General features: G+C 37.1%; 1 protein-coding gene across 1 annotated transcript in view; it reads right to left on the bottom strand.

Annotated features, from left to right (window-relative positions):
- TBC1D12 (TBC1 domain family member 12) overlaps positions 1-24325 on the bottom strand; it is a 41620-nt gene that overhangs the window by 6566 nt on the left and 10729 nt on the right. Inside the window, 7 exon segments of the mRNA XM_066554205.1 lie at positions 1447-1527; positions 2151-2257; positions 2597-2714; positions 4297-4379; positions 6073-6188; positions 10976-11032; positions 17707-17830. Of these exon segments, the coding sequence (XP_066410302.1) occupies positions 1447-1527; positions 2151-2257; positions 2597-2714; positions 4297-4379; positions 6073-6188; positions 10976-11032; positions 17707-17830 (686 nt within the window).

The raw sequence follows: 24325 nt of genomic DNA, 5'->3' as shown, positions 1-24325 counted from the left end.
TAAAGCTGATCAATTCTACAAACTTCAGAACAAAACTCCTGTAGGCACATAAAGACAAGGAAGGCAGCATTCATCCAAAACTTCCAGAAGAAATTCTGCTAGCCCTTGAATTATCTCTGTTCAATCCTCTCCACAGGGGCATGATAAAAACACTAGTGAAAATGTGGGAAAAATACAGGTAAAAGACTTGGGGAAAGAGCTCTTTCAGAGGGCTTAAATCAGACAAGATTTCCAACTGGAAAGCAAAGATGACAATTTGATGAACAGCTAAACAGAACCTGCTCTGCTGTAGCCTGGAAAGCAGCATTTCATTCCAGTCTTCCTAAAACTATCATAGTTGGTGTTCCAGACTTTGCTACCAAAGATTAGTAATAAGCACTGTCAGCTTGCTTGCTTTTCAGAGATGAAAATTCTATCACTCTTCAGTTTCCCTTATTACACCATTTCCCAGGACATCTGGCACAATTAAAACAGCTCCTTCTCCCTTCATTCCCATCCAGAACTATTACCTCTCAAAAAAACAGATTACCTAAGCTTTTCCCCAAAGACAGCCCACACCCCCCACAACAAAAGAACAAGCAAACCACCACTCCACAGACCAAGGGCCATTGCAAACATGTTTTCCAAGGATAAGCATATTTACAGTCATATACACACCGAATTTTTTATAAATTGTTTGTCTCAAGACAACCTTCAGATGAGTCACAGGGCTATCCCTATGGCAAGCACAAACAACTAAAGTAATGGAAAAGACACTATCACAGGGCAGCATTTTAAAAACTATCAGTCAACAGCACAAAGAGTTAACCTTTATAACAAGGAGACATCCAACATTAAAAACATCACTGATACTATTTTTAACAGAAAGAACATGCACAGGAGACAGCAGTATGCCAGTGAATAAACTGCATTTGACAAAAGAGTGCTAATATCCCCACTTAATAGATCTGGAAGGAAAGGCCATCTGGGCAGGCAAGGAAATACAAGTGGGATCTGAAATATGTCATGTTTTGTATTTTTGACCTCTCAGTTTCAGAACTAAAAAATAGAGGATATTCTTTTTTCTTTCCCAAAATCATGGACGTGATACTGAGGAGAACCCATCTAAGAAGAGCTAAGCAAGAACATGTATTGTAATTGAGTTTCCTGTTTCTTCTTTTTGTATTTCATCTAGTATTTTCATGAGAGCCTGAGTCTTGATACTTCAAAGGAAACATTTATTTGAAAGTAGCACATGCAATATTTTAATCTGTCTTTTATTGATACGGTAAGTGGTGCCAAGCCCCTCGCTCACTGACTTGTTATAGGACAGCAAACATTTAAGTAGGGAATTTCTTTGAGAACTTTTAACAAGTATTCTTAATGCTGAAAATGAAGAAGAACTTGTGAGACTTCTTGGGTTTGTAAAAGTGAACAGGAGGTTGTTGAGCACTCAGGAGATCTCACCTTCTATGTCGTTCTCAGTACTTGTCTCACTGAAGCTTTTCCATCGTTCCTTAGCTCTTGACAAGAAGATTTCATAAAGTTCTGCAAGAAAGCAAAACAAAACCAATAACCAAAAGGGAAGTATTAAGAAAAGCACCCATCCAAGACAAAAGCATGCTAAGCATTCTTGGCTCTGGTTATTTGGTTTCATCACTGGGGGCAGGAGACGAGTCTATTAGATGGTTACCACAATACACAGTTTTATTGGGTGCACTGTATTGTTCTTTCTGCTGTGAACATGCAAATTATGACAGGGAAATCATGCCTTACATAATTCAGATTTGTATTTTTGAATAAAATGCTTACAATTCATCAATCATTAGTCATAAAATAAAACAATTCCCCTTTTCACCCCCTTAAGAAAGCAAAGCTACAAATTCTCAGTTTTAAACAAAAAAAATGTTTTCTGGGGGGAAGCACTACCTTAATTCTTAAAATACTAAATGTTTTTCTAAGCAGGTTTTGAACCTTGTTTCCATAATTTATGAGGCTAAAATGTCTAACTGTAAAACACAATTGTTCCCAGCCTTATAAAATACATTTCTTCAGAAAGAAATATACCCTGATTTACAGAAATAGATTTTTTTTTTTAACAAAAGCTCACATTTTTCTTTGAAAATAATCAACTTAACTTAGCATTAACATGTGATCTATTAGGAACATACCAGGAGTGATGTTTAACTCATTTCCCACAGCTAGACTCCAAACCTTCCCACGTACACTTGGGGGCAATCCCTGCCACCACAGCTCTCGAACTCTTCGGGTAGCACGCCTAATATACAGGAGCAGGGAGAAGAAAAAAACAAAAGGCACATATTGCACATTTTTGTTTTGTAAAATCACTGGGCAATTTACAAGCAAAATAACACACTGTTTACCAAATCAATATTCAAAGATCTCTGTTGATGCTAAAGCCCCATTAAAAACCCCCAAACATTCAGCTCCCAGAAAGCACATTTCATGTTGCTCTGTAATGACCTCACACTATATCATGGCAACAAAAACTGACTTCTTGACAACACAGAAAAGGAAAATAAGGTATGTGGGTCCTCAGTTTCCAGAGGAGAAACAAGCCATGCTTGCCTCATTTATACAGCAGAACTTTACTTACATGCCTTCCCAGTTAGGTAGTATTTCATTGACCCAAATCACCATAGCACTAGCGATATTCTCTTCTTGCTTGAAACGCTCTCTCATTATTTTTTTCCTTTTATGTGCTTCTTTAATTTCTGTTAGGCATAACATGTTAATAATTCTGTATTAGTGTATACAAATTACTAGGTAAATTATTCAGCTACTACCCAAGTATTAGATGTCTAAAAGATCGAGGGTAAACTACTGTTGCATGTACTATTTCTGTTGATTGTAGGTGTATTTCTCTGGACGTTTTTAAATTTAAGCTATGTTGTTCAAATAGAGTGATTTAGACAAGCAAAAATCAGGCTAGAAAACTAAGATAATTCTCTTCTGCAGTACACAGGATAACTAATAAGCAAGCACATCATCAGCGCTCTTTTTCCACTCATGATTTTCATACAATATTTCATCTGAGCCTTATTCATTCATTAGACTAATCAGCAATATTTATGGATAATTTTGTTATTTAAAAGTGCAATTCTACATCCATTTTAAAACTATCTCAATTTTACTGAAGCTTCCACCTAAAAGGATTCTTATTTTCTTTTCTGGAAACAGGACCTAAAGACCTAAGACAAAGTCACATTGCTGAACAAGAGAACAATGTCCTGCCTTCTGTTAAAAAAAAGATGATTTGCAGATTCCTCTTATCAAAAAGGCTAAAAGAAGGACAGACCAATGCTCTCCTGACATCACTTAGAACCACTGTGAAATTGCAGGACATTTTCTATTTAAGCATGCACTGGTCACATCAAGAGAGTAAACATGCCCTCCCTGGTAAACAGAGATGGCTGACCAGCTTCATCAAGGTTTTACTGAAGCTTTGAGTCCGTAGCAACAGTTAACAAACCAGGGCACACACATGAAAACACCACACATGGCTGAACCTCCAAAGATGCCATTATTAAAGAACACAGACCACAATTTACAAGAAACACACCACAAGAGCAGAGTGAAATGCATTGTCAAATGCTGTGGATTTCTTATTGCATCTTTCAAAGTAAGCTGCCATGGATCCATAGATGATCAATCAGTTCAGAAGCTTGTATCTCTGACAATAGCCCAAGTAAAACATGCAGCACAGATTCTTAAAATAGCTTATTCCCTGAATACTAGGCACAAGACTACAAAAGTCCTTTCAACAACTATTCATAGATTGACACAGTACCAGATGCTACAGATCTGTTTTTTAAATTAATCATGCCTAGTGGGAATAAGAAGGTTCACACAGGTACAGTTGATTGGAAAATAACCCCAAAGTTTTCATCTCTCTTCCCATTGAAATTGATCTGAAATTCTTAGGAAACCAGATCTTAAAGCAGTCAGCTTTATTATACTGTGGCTCGTAGTGGCAACTGCAGCAACACAGCTTGCAAAAAGAGTCCAAGTATCCAGAAAGTTTCTACTACACAAGTACTTTTAAAAAATTAAGTTTTTCCTTAAAAAGTAAATGAAAGGTTAAGTTGCATTCTGAACTTAGCTACGTTCATTGAAGCAGAATAGCAATTTGATAACTGAGTTCTGTTTTAAACTGCGTGCCCCTATGCACCAGAGAATAACCCAGACATTACACAAGAGGTTCTTTAATGTAACCACTTGCCTACAAGCCAGGATTTGCTTTATTTTTGCAGCAGAGTGGAGAGGAATTACAGTGATTGCTGGCAGTTGACATACCTCGTTTTTTTGCTTCTGCCACCATCTCGTCATACTCCTGTCGATGACGTAAAGCCTCCTCCACTGACTTGGCAGGAAGATTTCTGAAAACAAGTTGTTCCTGAATTCAATACACACAAATGACATTCTGGACCATTTCAGAACAGGATTAAATTCGGTTTCTCTCAAAGGTGAGCTTTGGGGCTGCCATACTGTCAGTGTTCCATTAACAGCTGTAGAGAACTACTAGATGTTTGCTGCTCCTGTATTTTAGTTCTCCTAGAGCTTCCCCCAAAGTAAGGTTGTTGAATTTGTTGAACATCTGGATTGATGCTCAAGTGAGTGACAAAAGGAAAATGCAGATATACCATATAGTTATTTATTCCAATGCATTTCTGGCCATGTGTATTTTAATAATATGTTCATATGAAATCTATAATGAAGTATTTTCAATAAAAGGTAAAGGTTTTTATACATTGTAGTTAACCTCTTAAAATTCTCACAGAAGAATGTAAGTTTGCCAAAGGACGAAAGGGAAGATCACCACTGATGTCAGAGCTGAAGCTAAGGAAGCTTGGTGCAGTCTAAAAGTTCACCAGATAAAAATGTGTTTGTTTTTTGGCTGCATAATGATCCCCTAATTGCTAAACACACTTCCTCTTGACCAAGGAGACTCACTTCAAAGCAAATTAGAACACAGGGTTTGGTCTCAGCCTCTTAACTAATGTCTAGTCTACTATGGTCCAAAAAAAATAGAAAACAGTTTTGTCATTTTAATATTTAAAAAGTTTTCTGTCTCCTCTCTCATACAAGCAGACAAAATAACTTATTAATATTTTCAATGAAAGTGAGAGCGGAATGTATTTTCAAAGGTTAGACTGTGGCAACACACTGCATGCTTGGGGTGGCACTCCAATTTGAAACAAGTGTCATTTGTAAAAGCATATTTATCTTGGCTTGTGAATTCTAATACTGCAAAAGTAAAGAAAAACATCAGCAATTGAGTTGTTGCATATCTTCCCCTCTACCATACAGTAAAAGAAATAAATAATGCACTTATGAAAACAAATACTCATATTAATCTGTAATTCCATTCAGAATATATCTGTCTTAGCAAGGAATGAGTTTATACACTCCCAGAGAGAATATCCAAAGAAACACTAATATGCTTTATTTTCCATTTCCTAATTGGAGTGATTAGAGCAAACATTTAACAGTGCCATCACAAGCTTTTCCATGGTGCAATTTGAAAACATTGCTCCACTTGTTTTCTTTATGTTCTTAGTCAGCAGGTCCTTTCTCTTTCCTTCAAATTGCTGAAGACTGTATATCCGAAAATACTGACCAATTCATTACCCATTTTTTATCACTATTCTTATTTGTACTTTATGTGGGTTTTGTTACATCTTCAACTGCTGTTTCCCTGCCTTCAGCTGCACTTTTAGGTATTACCTACCTAAAATGTTTTAAGTTTCCAAAATAGGGGAAGGGAGGATAAGGGAGAAGGAAGTGCACACTGAGAAAGCAGGGAAGAAATAAACCAAGAAAATTCCTGAAGATTTGAGGATGCCCAGAGCATGGTCACAGACAGCTGTGAGACACAGTAGATTACAGACTGGTGGCTCCATTACAGTGAGAAAAAATTTCCTCATATACACTGTGATTCACTTAAAGGCTCTTCTGAGAAGTTTGTTAGGCTATTATGTGGGATAGCATAATCCAACCATTCTTTCACATAAGACTTGAGAATTTTAGCTAAAATTCAGTCCTTCAGTTGCACAGCAGACTCATACTTACGCTGGTCGATCCTCCAGAATCAAAGCAGTAGTTGAAAGTGGTTCAAACTCAATATTTTTACGTCTGGATGATGGGGGTGGAGGTTTATACATTCTTCCTGTCCGTGCTTCATATTCCTAAACAGCATTATTGATAAAAATTACATTTCAACTTTCAGCCTCACTCCAAATTAGTAAGCATGATATTACTAAATGCATAAATAATTTCACATTAAATATTTTAACATTACTTAATAAGCCAGCAAGTGGCAAACACTACAAGTTGAAATTGCTGATAGCAACAGTGCAGCTCTCCAGGACTGCTGAGTAAAGATGAATGAGAAAGCAGTTTCTTGTATCAACTTAATCTTTGATCTATTCTCGTTCAATATTTCAACTGAGCATCCCAGGATCAGGTAGTAAAGAAATCTGCATAATCTACCCAGCCTAGCTAGTGCACAAGTGTATTTAAGTAACATGTGAAGCTGACAATTAAATAATCCACCACCAATCAAGAATATGTGTCTCTTTCCATTTCTTCCTCCCGATTCCAGCCCCCCTTAAGATCCAGTACACCTCACATTCCCGAGGCCTGGAACAACACCATCACACCCACATAAACCAGAACCACCTACACTACACTCAGTGACAATATACCAGTATTTATCATTACAAGCCTGTTCCATATAATTTCCTTCCGCTGAGGTTAAAACATGCAATCTACTCAGAAAGAAATATTTAACTGCCTCCAATATACACAAGATTCTGAGGAAGAAAGAATTCTAATCCTTTGACCACAACAGCAACTCAACAAAACAAAAATATGACACAATCCTTAGAAAAAAGCTAAACAGAGCCAGATGAAAACATCAAATTTCACATCCCCTTCTTTTTCTCCTCTGTAAATAAAAATTTACTGCCAAGTTAATGGAATAATATGCATCAACACCATTCATCACATTGAAATAAGTATCTTGAACAACTGGACACAGGACTGGTAGAGTTCTGTTGTAATTTACACAAGCAAAATCAAAAAATCAATGCTCACCATTTGAATGAATACACATACTCCCAAGCCCAAAATTAATTCATTCCACTTAAAAATAGAAACAACATCAGTACTCCTGTCACGCTGTATACCTCAGGACACTCAGTACATCTGCAAATTAGGAATGTATCCTGTGATAACACCCAGAGATCAGCATCCAGGCTACAGCACAATAGCAATGCCATCCCTCAGATTCTTGGTAGAAGTTCTGATTTACTTCCATAGTCTCCTTTGTAACAAGAGTCACCAAGTCAAGTTCATTTAGTGGTCAGAGGTGAGGAAGCTCAAACATTAGCAACCTTTTCAACATCTCTACATATCTAACTTGTATGCAAAAAAAGGGGGGAAAAAAGGAAAAAAAAGATTAAAAAAAGCACTGCAAGATATCTAACAGAAATGAAGCCACTCTTAAGGCATTTTTTAACACAAGCAATACATGTGAACAAGACTAGTGGTTCCAGCTATCACCTGTGCTAAGAACTGATACACTATTTCCAAGGCAACAGAGGAAGAAAAAAACAAAAATAAAAATTCTTCAACAGAGATTTTCACAAAAGGCAGAACTCATCATCCACTTGTGTTTCTGAAAGTACACATCATGAACAGTTGGATTTTTAAAAAAGAGATCACATGGGCAGAGAAGGAGAACTATAAGTGTTACTAGAAAGATTCAATAGAGAGACCAAAATAGCCTCAGGCTCAAACTGTCATGGCTGCACATTCCCCAAACTGAAATACATTCCAAAGTATCAGAACCTTCCAAGGGAAGATGCTTTTTCCTCAAGAAGCCTGTGCTCTAGGAAACTGATTTGAAGATCAGATCCCACAACCATCAGATGTGTAGAGAAATTCTGCAAATAAAGTGTCCATTTTTTTCTGGAATACTTCATATGACTACATGTAAAGTATCCAATATCCTTCACTGTGCAGTTGATGCAGAATCTAAAAAGCTTGAACTGACATAAAACTTCACTTTGAAAGATGTGAGTTAATATTCTCCCACAACAAGGTAAAAATACAATTTAAAGTCAAATGTCTTGTCAAATGCTTAACATGCAGGGCATGAGCCAGAAGATAGAACAGTTGACAGTTAAGATTCAAGACTATGTAAAACCTGTATATGTAAAACAATTATTTTGGAAGTGTCACATGTATGGTTTCACAAGAAGGTTGTTTTAAAAAATCTTTATTGCAACATATCAGGCATTTATTGAAAATTCCAGAGCACTTCCTAATTCCAAAATAAACAAATTTTAGCTTTAATAAAAAGTTATCTTCTTACTAATTCTGGAACAGCATCCTGTTATCTACTGCCAATAATTAACTCAGTAAGAAGCTAAAATCATGTTTTTCCTGAAAAGCACTGTGACAATATACTTAAGAGTGCTTCAGTATGTGGAGGGACTCGCATTTCTGGTATTTATTCCTGCACAGACACAGATAAGCTTATTAAACTACAGACAGGTAATTGGGGCTGGGAAAACATCTTTTGCTTATAAACTGCATTTGTTTAAGAAGATAAAGATATCTCAAATAGTTTCTTCTTAAAACAACAAAAAACCCCACCCAAAAACCAGAAACCCAAAAAACCCCACCCCCTACCACCACAACAAAGAACACCAAAAAAATGCCCTGGTATTCTAAATAATAATAAAAAAAAGTAAATAAACCCACAGAGGTCTTTATTGCTTGCACCTTTTTGTTATCTACATGGAAAACATGCAAGTCTGAAATTTCATTCATTCTTCTGCTATAGTACCATAAAAGACAGTCTGACCATTGAGAGTCATTTTCAATACCTCTAAACAGGACTGGATTGCTCTGTGTAACATAAAAGTAACTGCTCATAGCTTCCTCTTCCAATACTTAAGCCAATGACCTTAGAGAAGGGAAAACCAGCTGCACTGCAGCACTCCAAAAGCATTAGTAGACCTGAAATAGGGTATGCATGTGGGGATAAAGTATTTAGCTACATGTGAAACACAGGGATTCAGTGTGAAAAGACAAACTTGCATCTACAGAGCCCAAACTATACAGCTGTAAAGGAATAAATACCAACCATAAAATTCAACATGAATCTGGAATTAAGTTTGATCTATTTATGAACCAACAACAAAAGCTGAACTCCTGGGAATGAGTGATAAAAGCCTTTGGTTACAAGGACTTTTAAAAGTTCTCACAGTACCTATTATACAGACAAAACACCACACATCCAATTATGTTGTAGGTATGCTGGAGGAGAAAGGCATCTGAGGTGTAGAGAATTTCTGCAACTAAAGAATGCAACACTGAATAAGCTTCCCCTGGCTTAAGGATTGCCTCTATTTAAAGTAGATGTTAAGGCATACTAATACTCCAATTAAACATCCTGTGTATGACAGTTTCTTCTAATATACTTTCTCCTCTCTAATGCTAAGTTTGATTCTAAAATAGTTTTTATTCAATCAGCTGTGACTTCTGCTGATGAAACAGAGTGGGAATTGCCATATATTGTGCAAAAGGTTTTAAACCTCTCTCCTTCTACACACACGTGACTGGAGCAGATGGGTCTATGAAACATCTATATGATTATTTTCATTATGTTGTACAGCTAACTAGATATATCATCAGAAAGATTGTAGGCCTTCATTTGAATCAGGGCTGATCATCCAAGAATAGAAGCATTAATAGAATCACCTAGGAGTGCATCCATGTAAGAAGAATTTCTGCTAATGAATAATCCTACATCAGCATGCATATTGTCTCCAGGTTAAATGTTAAAATTGCTGAGCTAGCACTGGCTATTAAGTGATTATAAACAAAGTGTTAATAGCAAGAGTAGATGTCACTTAAAAATCCTGTGAGTCATAAACTAGACATTTTCCCAGAAACAGGAATTCCAGATGCTGTCAGGACAGGCAGAATAGTACATTCTTGCCTAATTTGCAGGTGAAATAGAAAGAACAGATGTATTGATGGAGAAGAAAATACTAATCTTCACACAGTACAAAAGGACAACCAAACAGACACTTAAGAGTTTCTAGGTCAGTCTTCCAAAATTAATGCCATTCACTTTCAATTCTTTGTTTGCTGTATTTTTTCCTCAATTGGATATTTAATAAGGTGCATTAAGTTTCATCTTTTGTTTACAAGAAGTCACCGGCCCTGGTCCCAATAAAGACACGCTGAGAGTGGCCAGGCCATGTAATGTGAACCACAGGCACCAGAATCAACCAGCAGTTATGGGACTGCTCTGTTCCACAGTTCCACAGAACTGAGAAGCCAATCTGTACTATTCATGTTTAACACAGAGTGCAGAATTACATAAAAAGTGTACAAAGTAATGGGCATGCACAATTTCAGAAGAATCCCAGTCACACAAATAGATAATGTAAATTGTAATAGAAGTTTCAATAGCTACGCTCTTCTAGTTTTCCAATTCCACATTGGAAATAGTGATTAAAAGCATCTGGAGTTCTGAAGTGCTAATAGCTTGTGTGGCTCAGAGACAGAAAGATTCTACTATATAAATTTTCAAATTTAATAAGTTGTTAAAAAAATCACAAATTTAGCCTTTCAAAAATTTACCATTAAGCAATGAGGCACAGCAAACATAGAAAGTAAATTACTGTCAAGCTGTATGATTACCTATTTCTTGCTATCCAAGAACATGCAATATAAACAATAAACAATAATTCTCAATCACTTCAAGTTGTTAGTGAGATTCACATGTGAAACTTGTTTATTTTGCTAATGGCTTCTAATGAGTTGATGGTTAGTGCCATAAAATATTCATGCTACTGTGAAAATGTGATGTTTGTACTATTTTAATGAGTGCTACACAGTCCCATGCATGGCATCAAATACAACTACAAAAAGTATATATTAAATTTCATACCCCTGTGTTTAATAGACTGAGAGCAGATATTGACGCAAGACTGCCAGAACTGTCATCCTAATAAGAAAAACAGAAGCAGAGCCTTAGTGAATAAATAAAGGAAAAGACCATTACAAAACAGCAATATGCAATCCAAAATTTAAATTCACATGTAGACTATTTATCTTTTATGTTTGAAAAAACATGGATGTGTCTGTTCCTCTTCCTTTTCCAGCCCTCAAAACAGACACATATTCAAAGACTTCCCACTTGTGCAAGGTCTGTACAGACATCAACTGGATTGTTCTTCTGGTTTAATTGATGTTTTATATTTTCAGTAATCAGCCCCTCAGCCCTAAGGGACATTTTTTCCATGGTGCTTCTCAGATGCATGACAAAGGCAGTCCCTGATACACCCTGTGTCTCCCCAGCACACACCACTCACAGACATTAGACTGACTTAACCACAGCCTTGGAAGGTACATGCTATTAAAAAGGAGAAACAAAACATTGTCCCCTGTCATGTTATCATTGGTATTTCTAAATTTAAAGCTCAAAAGTGGGCTATACCTCAGCCTTGCTGGTGAAAACAAGGATGTATTTGTAATGCTTTGAGGAACAGTCACTTCCATCATAAATAAGATTCTAAGCACCACTCAAGCAGCAAGGCAACCAGGTATAAAAGCAAGCCCAGCTACAGGAGACCCTGTACAACCACTCTGCAGCTCTGCACATTTCCAATCAAAAGTCAAAGTTGGTTTTATAATGGAAAGATAAGCCAAGCTAAAAGATGGGGTGTAGGGGAGGTGACAAACAAAGCCCACTGCTTTTAAGCCTTGAATTACAGTGCCTGGAAGAAGGAAAAGAAGGTTTTTATCATTAAACAGAACATAGCTGCAGTGTTCAGAATAATAGAAACCATTTTAAAGGCTTTCTTCTCCCTTGCCATACTATTTTTCCTTTTCCATACTGAAGTACCATACTAGCCTTGGAAGGGTAAGATTTATATTAAAACAAACCAACAAAAAACCCCCACAATCTCACACTTTAAATAAATGTCCATGAAAGACAGCAGATTTACCACCTGAACCTATCCTTTTGGAATTTGATACAGCCTGCCTAGATGATGATTTTGCTTCCTCAGCACCCCAAGCTCAGCAGCATGCCTTCTTAGCCTGCAAATGCTCAGTTCTTTGAGAAAAGAAAAAATCCTACAGATCATGCTTGGCTAAAGAAATTCAAAGGCCCACAAAGAGAGAATCCAGAAGACCAAAAAATAAAATATAATGTCCCACCATATCAAAGTAAAATAAGTTCTATAATTTTTATTACCTCAATTTATATTATTTGTTTCCTCCAAATCCAGCAAATTTCAGAACAGAAATGAAAATACATATCTATGTATGCCCATGCTTTCTTTTTCAAGCCTTAGGAAGAGAACAGTTGCTTCAATACTCATTGTAGTTGTTGTTAAAGACTTTGCTTTTTAAAAAACAGCAATCAGAAGAATTCACATCAGCAGAGTCAATACTTCCACGTTATTTTCAAAACACTGATCCCATTCCTCCTTGTAAGGTACTCCCCTGAAGATGCATTTGTGCCACCAACATAGCACTGACATCGTAAGAAGTTCTCCTTAACAAGTCTGGCTTGTCAAAGCAACTTGGGACGTCCTGGCAGTAGGAGCTGAACTGTATTTTATGGCCTTTATATAAAGCAAAAGAAAGCATCTGCCACTCTGAGGTCCTGCCAGTTTCACTACCATGTTACTGACAAGATAATCACTGAAGAAATCTAAAACACTGGGGAATGTCTATGGTTTACCTCTAGAACAGATGTTTTACTGACTACACATGTGATAATTGAATGATGCGGGACATTTCTTGAGAATCTGACGGGCTACAGCATCTAAGAAAAGAAAACCAAAGAAAACCATCCCAGCCTTCTCACTGCTTCTGGTAAGGCAAATTGTTATTCAGGTGTTACAGGTCAGACCCAATAGCCCCATTTATTATCAGTCCTTGTTTCAAGGCAGTTTGTTACCAATGTGTTTCTGCCCTGTATCTGGCAAACAGACAGAAGTACTGCCTTTCTTTTTTTCTCCAGTAGTAGTGCAAGGTGAGCCAATAACAATCTGCTTAAGAACCACTCCTGTAAAAAAGCATTCAACAACTTCTCTGAGACAGTCAGTCCTGGGTTTGCTTACAAACACACACACAAACACATTTTATAAGCATTAAGAGCTTTGTGCACTTTTATACTCTAACAACCAAGACTGGAGGGAAGAGTTAATATTGCAAGCCAAAATGTTTGAGTCACATGAAAACTGATTCAAACCACATCTGTTCCTCTGAAGAGAAGCCTCTGAAAACCCTTGTCTCTGGGAGACCACAGGAATTCTGCCGAATCAATGACTGCAATTTCTCCGTTAGATCTCAGACTGGGATAACAACATTGGAAAAATATTCAAGTGAAGACACTTTTTTAGCCCTCAGGTATTTCATTTTTCTAAATATTTCAGAGCCACCCTAACATATTTTCAGAGGTTAGATGTACAACAGTGACCCAGTCAAAGCTAGTACTTAATGGACTGTCAAAGATTAAAACCTTCAATTTTGTACACAAGGTGACAGCTATTGGAAAAGATGGCTTCACTTCTGAACAAGCAGTCACTGCTAAAATCACTGCAAGCTTTTAATGGTGTGTCAGATTTAAGTAGAAAAGAAGCTTTTTTTTTCCACTTCATTTAAGGCTGCCACTGAGAGAAGCATTATTAAAACTGCTGATAAAGCAATTTTGGTCTACGTTTTGCTTGGTTTTTATATTGCAATGTGTAATTGCATATTTTGAGTTGACTTTAATTCAGGCATATTATGAAAAACCCACCATACTGCTTTAAACACATTAATAAATCGTATGCAAGCCTGCCTTAATAAAATAAGGTAAACTTAATTATTTGATATTCAGAAAAAATTTTTATCATAGATTAAAAGCGCTTTTCTTTAACTGTAAGCACAAAAACTGAAATTGTGCTTGCATTTTTAAACAGAATCTGGACTTTGGTCAATACATTCCAAATTGTTATATATCAGCCCACAAGTCTGTTTCTGCTTTAAATGCTTCTGCATTAAAGTATTTCAACAGTCTAATTTAAAGCAGATTTCTGTACAGACTGCAAAGACTTTACCAAACTGATCATTAATGACAACATGCTTCTTATAATAGCTAGTTTTATTAGCTGCATTTCATGAAAAAAGGCACACTTCCTAAAACCATCAGATGCATTTGACATTTGCAGTCCTGGGGAGTTGTTTTCCCTTTTCAAAAAAAAAAACAGTGAAGGAAAGAAGCCCAGAGGAAGGAGAAGTCCAGCAAAAGAGTTGGCCTCAATCACATCCTGCTTGGGCAGCTCTAAATCCAAGGAGAGATGAGCGTGCCAGCAGCTGCGAGTGGGGAGCTGCAGCTGCCAAGAACTTCCAACCTCTGACCCAGTTTGAGGGAGCGCATCACGCCCGAGGCGGCGCAGCTGCACGGACGGTGCCGCAAACCCCGCCGGCTGCCGTGCCACGGGAACATTCATCATCTTCCACACGGGCTAGGAGGCTTGCAAAGAAATTAGTTACAATCATGTTCATTAGGCAGTCTCTGAAGGCACAGCTGGCTGGCATGTCATCTGAAAAATGCCTATTGAACAGTAAATGAAACAGTATCCCCAATGAAGTTTCCAGATTTTCTTGGAGGTTATTCAAGATAATACAAGCAATACCTGACCTCTCTGGAGGTGAAGTTGCCATAGAGCAGTGTCTAGTTGACAGACAGTGACTGGGAGCCACAAGCATTCATTTAAATGTGATCAGCAATTTACTACATCATCCTTACCATAACAAAAAGAACAAAGGAGGCTTCCTTCAGCCAGGATGGAAAAGGGACACATAAGCCCCACCAGTCTTTTGGCTATACATCTACAATGATGCAATTTTTCTCAGTTTTACTAATAGGAAAGTACTTCATGCTTCATGATACTGCTATAAAACTTTTATGTAAGTATTATCCTTATCCAAAAGACTTCCTCCTCCTATTAATTGCAAAGTTTTTCCTGTTGTGAGTTAATTTTTCTTGCAACAGGGCTTCTTAAGATCTCATCTTTTACATGCAGGATGCTGACTCATTACTGAGTTTCCTTAATCAAGGGTTTATTTGCACCCTCCCAAAGCTGGCCACTGACATCAATAAAGTGAAACCATGATGGTGGTCCAAAAAATCCAACCATGAAAAATAATGTTCAGGAATGGCAAGATTTATTGCTAATAATAAATTACCATAAACTCCCTCACAGGCAGCTTTCCTATCTTCTTGTAGTCTTACACCTAAGGTTCATTTTAAAAAGCTGGCTAACAAGAAGTAACCATGGTTCTGGCCACAAAGAGCTAAAAAATTGGGGGGAAATGTGAGGCTTCTGTTTCAATCATATCTGATCCCTCCACTCTGATTTAGAAAGTCAAAGTGCAAGTTTGGAGAGATATTCCATGTAGGTTATGAAGTAACCTGACAGATTCACAGAATTCCATGTGAACAAAACACATTAAGCTTTGATCATACTTCTATCAACTTCTTGAAGGCCTTATATTGTTTTCACTCACATCTCCAGCCTAGTGAGGAATTAGTCTAGAGACTACAGTCCGCCATTTGAAGTGAAGATGCTATTCCCCACTGATCTTCAACAACCAACTGTGCCTACATTCATTCTAACCCATCACCAGCTTAACAAATTCCAACATTTTTTGAGAAAAGAAACCATCAGCTTTTCTTCAAAGGCATATGCACAAGGAGCTACACAATAAATTTTAAACACACGTGCAAGACATTTGACATATGCTAATTATGGAGACACTGGGGTCATTTCACAATTTAAAATCAAATTTCCTTAGGTATGTAGCTCTAACTGTGTGTAGAGCACACTGTCAAGCTGGTTCCCCCACTGGTAACTGTATCTTTTAGCTCATGAGGCTTTAGATAAAGACCATGAATGCTTTAGCCAAATAGAAAGCTAAAACTATTAGCTATTACTGGTACTTCACTTGAGATCATGTAAATCCAACAGTGACTCTAATCTGGAAAACATTATAGCACAAACCACATGACTAGGAGCAACTCAATCATGGCTAAAGATAATACATTGTTGTAATCGTTTGCTTTTCTGACACTTTGGAGGAGTTAAAAAACAGAAACACTACTGTTTAAAACAAACACCATCACTGAGAGCAAACAGAATAAGAAAGTAGGACTATTTCTTCAGATCATCATCTTCAACAGGTTGCCCAGGAAAGATGTAGATGCCCCATCCCTGAAAGTGTTCAAAGTCAGGTTGGACAGGGCTTAGAGCAACCTGGTCTGCTGGAAGGTGACTGCCCATAGCAGGGAGAGCAGGACTCCCTTCCAACCCAAACAATTCTATTATAACTTGGTCTCCAGAACAAATATCTTCATTACTAGAAAACAGCAAGCAGGTGACAGGTAACACTGTGCAGATTCTCCATTTCTCAGAATAGAAGAGACATCTGGATTTTACCACAGCATTTTCAAGCACAAGGCCAACAGCATGCACCTGCAAGCAAAGCAAGAATGCTTGCCCTCTCCCACCCGAAGAGGAAAACCACTTAAATAAGAAAACTGTATTTGAAAACGTAGAAAAAGCATTCATTTTACTTCACACTACAAACCATAGAATAATTTGGGTTGGAAGGGATCTTCAAAGGTCACATAGTTTCAACCCATGGTCACAAGTCACATTGCATTAAAGTCCTTCAAAAAGATCCTCTAGTTTTTGACTTTGGTTGTTCCCAAAACGCCCTCTTTGCCACAAAGCCCCTTCTAGGAGATAACTGAACACTGCCTCATTCACAGCCATTTACACCTGCCAAACACATCAGCTTATTTGGAATTTAAGAAAGCAGACAGAGAGAGCAGCCCTCAAGAGATTCAAGTTACTGTTTTAACCAACACAGGGGACATTCACATTTCTTATGTCAATAAATCTTTCACCTTCAGGTTTGCACACTAACATTACGGTAACGATACGTTACCAATTGCTCCCCTTTGAACACTGATATTTTAGTATTATTTATCAAAGACAGATTCCACAGGAACAATTATATGGAAGTGCAACCTTGTGACAGAGGAAGGAAATCAGAGGTGTCTTTGTGAAGAATTCCAGTAGCTCAAAACCAAGTTTAATTTACAGTATTATTTTGCAACAAAGTATCTTCAGTGAGATTAAAGCTTTAATTTAAAGAAGATTACACGTTTCAGAATTCTAAGCAATTTGTCACAGGTCACCTATATAGGAAGTCTTCCAGACAAGGATGGCAATAGAAAAATGAGTCCTATTGCAGCATACCATGTTAAATAAGACAAAATTTTATGGGAAATTAATGCAAGTTCTAATGTCTTGATAAAACCAGCTTAAGTGCTTTTTGAACATTTACCACCTTTTTGGAAGTACTTTTTATAAGTACTGAGATGTACTGAAGAATGTAATCATCAATGGAATCATCATCGCAAAATAATCATAAAACTCAAATTCCTTAGTAAAGGAATTACTTAAGTAAATTACTTAAGTAAAGCCCCAAAAGAATGTTCTCAGAGCAGCCTGTGGTCATATAACACCAACGTGGATATAACAGCAGAGAAATGCAGTACCTGTATCTTATTTTTACAATTTTCCTACCTTGAGTTGTGTGATGTTTACTCACCTGCTGAATAATTTTGGAATCTTTTGGAAGGTTTTCCCTGGGTGGGACTTTTCCAAACAACTTCCAACCAGGAGCGCTTTGGACAGGAGGTTTGAGTTCCTTTGTCCTTTTAGTGAAGAAGTTTCTGAAAAGAGAGAATGGATTTGTTTTGTTTGTTATAAGCATATAAACAAAGCATATTGTTCCTATTTACATTTCTTCAATTTCTCCACCAGTTCACTTGGGTGAACTGTAGAGATTTACTGCTCAGCAAATGCAAAATGCATTCTGCTTTCAAATAATTAATTTGAAGTGGAGCATCTTTCATTACAGGTGCTTTGATGCTAATATTTGTATTTAACACTTAACTTTACCTCTAAACCACTTTATCAGACCTTTTTTTAGTAATAGCAGGCACTTCCTTATATATAAACAGCACACCACAGATTCTCAAACTTTTATTTGGGGCTGGTTTTATGTGTTTCTTCTTGATTTATTTGGAGAACGAAATGACTACAGCTAAAAAACACCCTGTAACTTAAAGAGATTTTTTTTAATGGTGAATTATTACTTCTACCAATCTTCATGGCTTCAACTTTCATAGCATGGACTAGAAAACCAGGAAACAATCACACAGCTTCAGTTTGGCAGACAAGCTTTATCAGTGCCTAAAGCAATTACACCCAAAGAGGCAGATGACTGCATTGCTCTTACTTCTTAGAAAGCCAACCATCACAAGACCGTGTTGGTGGCCACTTGTCAGATACTCAGCTATACTATTTGACTCCAATCACAAGTTCCCACAGAGCATGTTATGTACAAGTGCTTTAAAAATGAAAGAAGTGTATTTATTCTGAATACTGGAAAGTTACTTTCCAGAAACTCTTACCACAAAGGGATTAAAAGCTCAGTAGCCTGTAAGGTTATTTCTCAGGAAGCTTACCAGCTGACCTCAGAGAACAGAATAGGGGAGTACTTTTGGTGGAAGATGTTTTTGTAGTGTTAACTAGCTAACTTCACACTCTTCTTCTGAAAATAGATCCTCAGATTTATTCTTCACTTAATGTATTTGCTGTATTTTAAAATACAATTCCTTTTCAAATTGGAAGCAGTCATGTTTGTGCATAGCAAACAGTCTCCTAGCTTTGCCCAGATAAAAGGAGCATGCTTCAACAACCACAATCTGTCTGAAAAGTGTTCAGGGCTCTTAAATTCCAGGGCTGTCAGGGCTTCTAGCCAGACAGCATAGCTTTACAATTAGGAACTGTAGTGTTTGTAAGACATTGTATGGTCTTCATATACAAGCTATTTTTTTTGTTCCTAGAATGTTTTTTGTTATTTGGGAAACAAGCAAATGCCTGTCAAAAATCCCTTCAGTGCAAGTCTGTGTGAATGAACTCTACAGCCTGTGAGCTTGTGTGTAGTTGAGGGTCTAGCCACCAGCAAACAGCAAGCTGGAGAGATGGAGAAGTAGGTGCTGATAGAGCATGGAAGCCTCCCAAAAACTGTTAAACTCAAGACTGGTGGTCCCATGGAATCCAGAAAAAAAAAAAGAAATGCAGAACACCAAGACTCTCTTCACTCCATTTGAGGCCACTGCCACTCACTACCATCATCAACAGCTTGACAAAAAAAGAAAAAAAAAAAATTAAAAGACTGCATTCAAGAAAACAGCAATTGCTATAGGCAGGCAGGGAGTACAGGATTACACACACACCTGATTGACAAGAACACCATGAGACATTTTTGTGGAATGCCCACAAAAGAGAATAGAATCTGTTGGTGCCCCAGTACACTGTGCCACTTCTGTGGAGGTCTCCCAGATGTTGTTCCAACCAATTACTGGGAAAGCATGTTTGGAAATAACTGATTGCATGGTTTGAATAGTTGTTTGCCATTATGGAAATTGAGCCATTGCTACTAATAATAGTTTAATACAAATTGTTCTAGGAAGCATTGGTTGTGACCCACACATTCCACAACTCTGTCCCCATCAGAGAAATTTGTAATATCTTCATCCATCCCTGTGGAATCCAAGTTAGCCCAGAAGCTCCAAGACAGTGGTTTCTGATACACAGCCTGGAAAGGAGGAACAGTGAAAAAGACCAGCCATGGTACCCATGCCATGAAAAAAACCATCTTCAGTCAATCCCAGAACTGAACACTATTAGTGAAATAAACAGATCCACTCTGTAAGACAAAAAAAGTGTGCTTACATAAATAACAAAGGCTCATTTCATAAGGACACTTTTCACAGTGCTTTACATTGTCTTCAGGAGGGAAGGAGGAGCTGTCAAAGAATAAACAACAAAACAAGACAGAAGTTTTCTAAAGACTCTGCACTACCCCACAGCCTTGCCCTTAAATCTGCAACAGCAACAGCTGTATTTGAACTTCATTAGAGAAGACTTTTTCCCCCAAAAGCAGGTATGCAGGTAGGTACATTCTGGAGCATCTTTCTTGATTTCACAGTAGCAATAACCACCCAGTCTCTGTACACACTATGGAAAACCACCAGGGTTACTTGGCAGTTGAACTCCACTGCCTCTAGCATATGTAGAAGCTGAAAGATGCATTTAATATTGATGGCAATCTGTCATTGTATCAAAGCTGGTTCATTAACAACCAGGTAACTGGTTTTCCTTTTAAAATGAAAATAATGTGTAAACATACAGATTTTTTAAATTAATATTTCAATACAAAAAGATTTAGGCATGCTCATGGCTTTTACAAGATTTAATTTTTCAGGTTTTTTAAACAAATAAAACATCAAAACAAACATTCTTTAATGTAGTCTGGAAGGAATGAAGTTTAACTTTTATTGAGCACATATTTCAATGAGGTCTGTTTCTTGTGAAGGCTAAGTGCTCGTAAAACTTTGTATCCTGCCAGAATAAACTTCACACAGGAATTCTAATCAGAAAGAAATTAATGAGAGATTACAAATAAGCTTTGCTGAAGATGGAAGGACACTTCTTAATACATTGTTTATGCAAAGAACAGTATCACATCTGAGGTGTTCTTGACAGCAGCAAAGCTTTACAAAAGCTGTGTTAAGGAACAGCATCTGTGAATGCTTACAAGTTGCATTCACTGAACTGCAGGAAGTGTACTAGATTTGATGTATTTGTTGCTGCTTAGAATATTCATGATTCTCACTGATCCTGGGAAGAGTCAACTATTGAAATGGCTGAAAAGTCAATAGCATTTCGGTACAGAATCTCAAAATCCATTTGAAAACCTCAAAATTCATTAAAAGAGAGTCTGTGCTTTAGAAGTGAACAATTCTTTCTGTTGCAAGGACCCATGGGATAGAAGTATTAAATTAGTTCATTGATTTAAGCTCTGCTTTACAAAAGCCCAGGGGAAAGCTGTAAGGTTTTTTCCCTGCTTCTTTTATATAACACATATTAACACTCTCAAATGACACTCCAAAATGTTTCAGTAGGTGCCTTGAAGAGCTCAAAAGCAAAATGAAGTGCCACAGAATGAGAAGTTATTGGCACAGACCAAGACACCTCTTGCTAACATGGTTTGGATTACACTAAACAAAAACCTGTGGGCTGTGAGCACACAACTGCAACAGCTGTAATGACAGCTAGGACTGGTGGTTTTCCCCCTTATTTTTAACTGTGTTGCTTCAACTATTCCTGCCTGTGCCCAGGATAGTTTGTGCAAATTTCACCATACTGGTGGTACAGCAATTCAAAAATGTTAACAATTTCTACAGGTGACATTAACACTATGTTCTACTAATGAAATTGCTTGCTTCCATTCCTCTTTTGCTTTCGAAATCACTTTTTTGTTGCTATTTAAGATTAATTAGTGCAGTCTAAATGCAATTAGAATTAAGTCTCAGAAGGGGATAGGTGGAACCTGATACTTTAGTGATTTTTTTAATTTACTTTGGGGTTTTGACTTGCCCTCCCCCCAAAAAAAAATCTCAACACAAAAAACTTCTTTCTGATTTCCAAGTAGCTACAGGTCAAGAGGACAACAGATTTCCAAGATTTAGAGGAACTTACTGGAAAATATGAGACAATTACTTCAACCTTGATCTTAAATTTTATCCAAAACTAGACTGTGCTGTATTTGCACAACAGCCACTCAAATAAAGCTGAAGTGCTTTGAACAGCAGCAGGTAGGAATGGCTCAGGGTAGCTCCATCTCCAGCACTCTGCCTCAAGGTATAACTGAGTGACCTCTGCACAAGAACAGGAGTCTGACAAGAATCTTTTGTTTGACCAAAAATGTCAAACTAACCTCGTTTCAAGCTACACATCGTTTTGCTACAGCTCTTTCAACAAAGGTAACATACATGGATCTTCCCTTTGTACAACTCCACTGTGTGCCACAAACAACAGGCTGGCAGCATTCTACTGCTTTGTGCATCCCAGCAACACCTTAAGCAGCTTTCCTTCCCAATCATTCAATCATTACAACTCCATATACAGGCTCAAGCTTCACCTATTCTGACACTTTCACTGATCTATAGACAGATTTCAGGTGTAGAGGAAGGCTGGAGTTACACCTTAGCCATTAGGATGGATATCAATATAAAGCATACTAACAATGAGACTACTCTTCTCTAATTTATTCATCTTGCACTACACAAAAATGGCAAAATTCAAGTGGTCTTAGAGGAGAGCATAAACCATGTTATAATCATCACTACTGTTATACATGAGGAAAGTATGCTTCCTTACAGTTCATTTTAATATAAAAATTAATTTAATTTGAAATGCTGCATTATGTTAGACAAAAAACCCCAAACAACACAAAACAGACACACACAAAACCAACACAAACAAAAAAAAACCAACCAACCAACCAAAAAAAACCCCAAAAACCAAAACAAAACCACTAAACTATGGGCACCTTTGGCACACATATAGTGTGGCAACAAAAAAACATCTTTCCAAATAAAATACACATAATTTAGGATTATTTTACTAATAAATCAATGTTGTGTTTATATCTCAATGCTGAAAGGTAAACTACTATTCTCTGATTTCTCATCCTTAACAAGATAACTTTGAGCTTGCTCAAAATGTTTACCCAATAATTTACAAAAAGAGACTTCAAGTTATACTAGCATAGTAAAAGTTACTTTTTTTAGATAAAAAAGCTAACTGTCAAAATATTTTCTGACTTTTACTTTACACACAACAATCTGGTTTACTGTCATCTTCCATCATCAATCATTTCTTCTCATTGCACCCATCTTTCAAGACCTTTGATAACAGGGAATTGTTATGCTGAGAAAACAAGATTTGAAAGCCACGAGAACTGACAGAGGAAGTCTGAGGAAGGCTGATTAGATTTCCCTTTTGATTAAGCACCTAGTACCTGTTAGTAAACACTGCATAAGACAACTGCATCATTCTAAATCCAGGGAAGCAACACACAAACAGGAAGGAATCAGCATCCCATCAAGAATATCCTCACTCTATCACACATAGCTTTTCCTCACAGAATCACAAAGAAGAGAAATCCAGCATAGAAGTAATGCTACAAATGAGCACCAAGTTGGACAAAAAAACCTCAGTACATTTTCTCTGTGTTTTTAATATAGTTACAAAAATACAGTTAAAAGCCCTGAAGTTAAATTTCTCTGAAATAACATTAAAACTCTACTGATTCCAACAAAACCTCAGAGCATGTAAAAGGAATGCAGTAACAAAAGTCATTAAAAACTGTGTTTGTATTACAAAACAACTGATTTTGCATCCCCACAAAGAACAGAGTTCTGCTTGTACATGCCATCTGCTCTTGCTCCACCCCATGCTAATTTCTTAATAAGCTTCATAGGCATACAAAATAGGTGTATGCTTAAAACTTGTCGAAATTTGAATTAGCTGAAAGATGAGCTGATAAGGAAATGACTTATTTACCCAACAATCTTTACCCAGAGAATTGTATTAGTAAGGAGTTAGAAGAGGCATGTTCCAGGAATTGCTATAGATACATTTTTACAGATGGAAAACCCTAAAATTAGTTGTTTTTACTTAAAACCATACTTTTAGAACAAATTCTGGAAACCTCTACATGCCTGCAATTCCATATTCTGTATGGAATATTCCATAGCCAAATACATAACAAGAACTATTAATTCATATTGGCATCTCTTTACCAGGCATAACACACAAAAGCTGCTTAAGAACACAGCAGAATTCTTCTCCATACCCGAGTCTTGGCCATTCTGTTATGCTCTCATGTGAAATAATTTGGAAATAACAGCAGACAAAAAAACCCCATTGCTTTATTAAGCAAAATTAGCCCCTCTGCTTTAAACAAGACTTTTCAATAATTTACATGCAGAAACAAAGGTAACTCAACTCTAAGCATAAATAATGAATCACTGAAAGGAAATAAAACCTTTTTGGTTAGCCACTTACAAAGCCTGCAGAGCAACAGGCATTCTACATTTTTAATTTCAATAGCTTCAAGTGTCAGCCCATTTTGATCCAACACATTTTTGATTGCTTTCAGCACAAGTTTCAAAGTTGTGCCCTATATTGGAAGAGATGTGACCCAACCAATTTTACAGTTTCCATTTTCCACCATTTTGCTACAAGCAGCAGCTAGATTATAGATTCTCTTTTAATTTTATTACCCCAACCACAGATTTGTTACAGGT

This window comes from Molothrus aeneus, chromosome 8 (assembly GCF_037042795.1).
Source record: "Molothrus aeneus isolate 106 chromosome 8, BPBGC_Maene_1.0, whole genome shotgun sequence".
Taxonomy (NCBI): domain Eukaryota; kingdom Metazoa; phylum Chordata; class Aves; order Passeriformes; family Icteridae; genus Molothrus; species Molothrus aeneus.
This window is presented reverse-complemented; position numbering and strand designations above follow the sequence as displayed.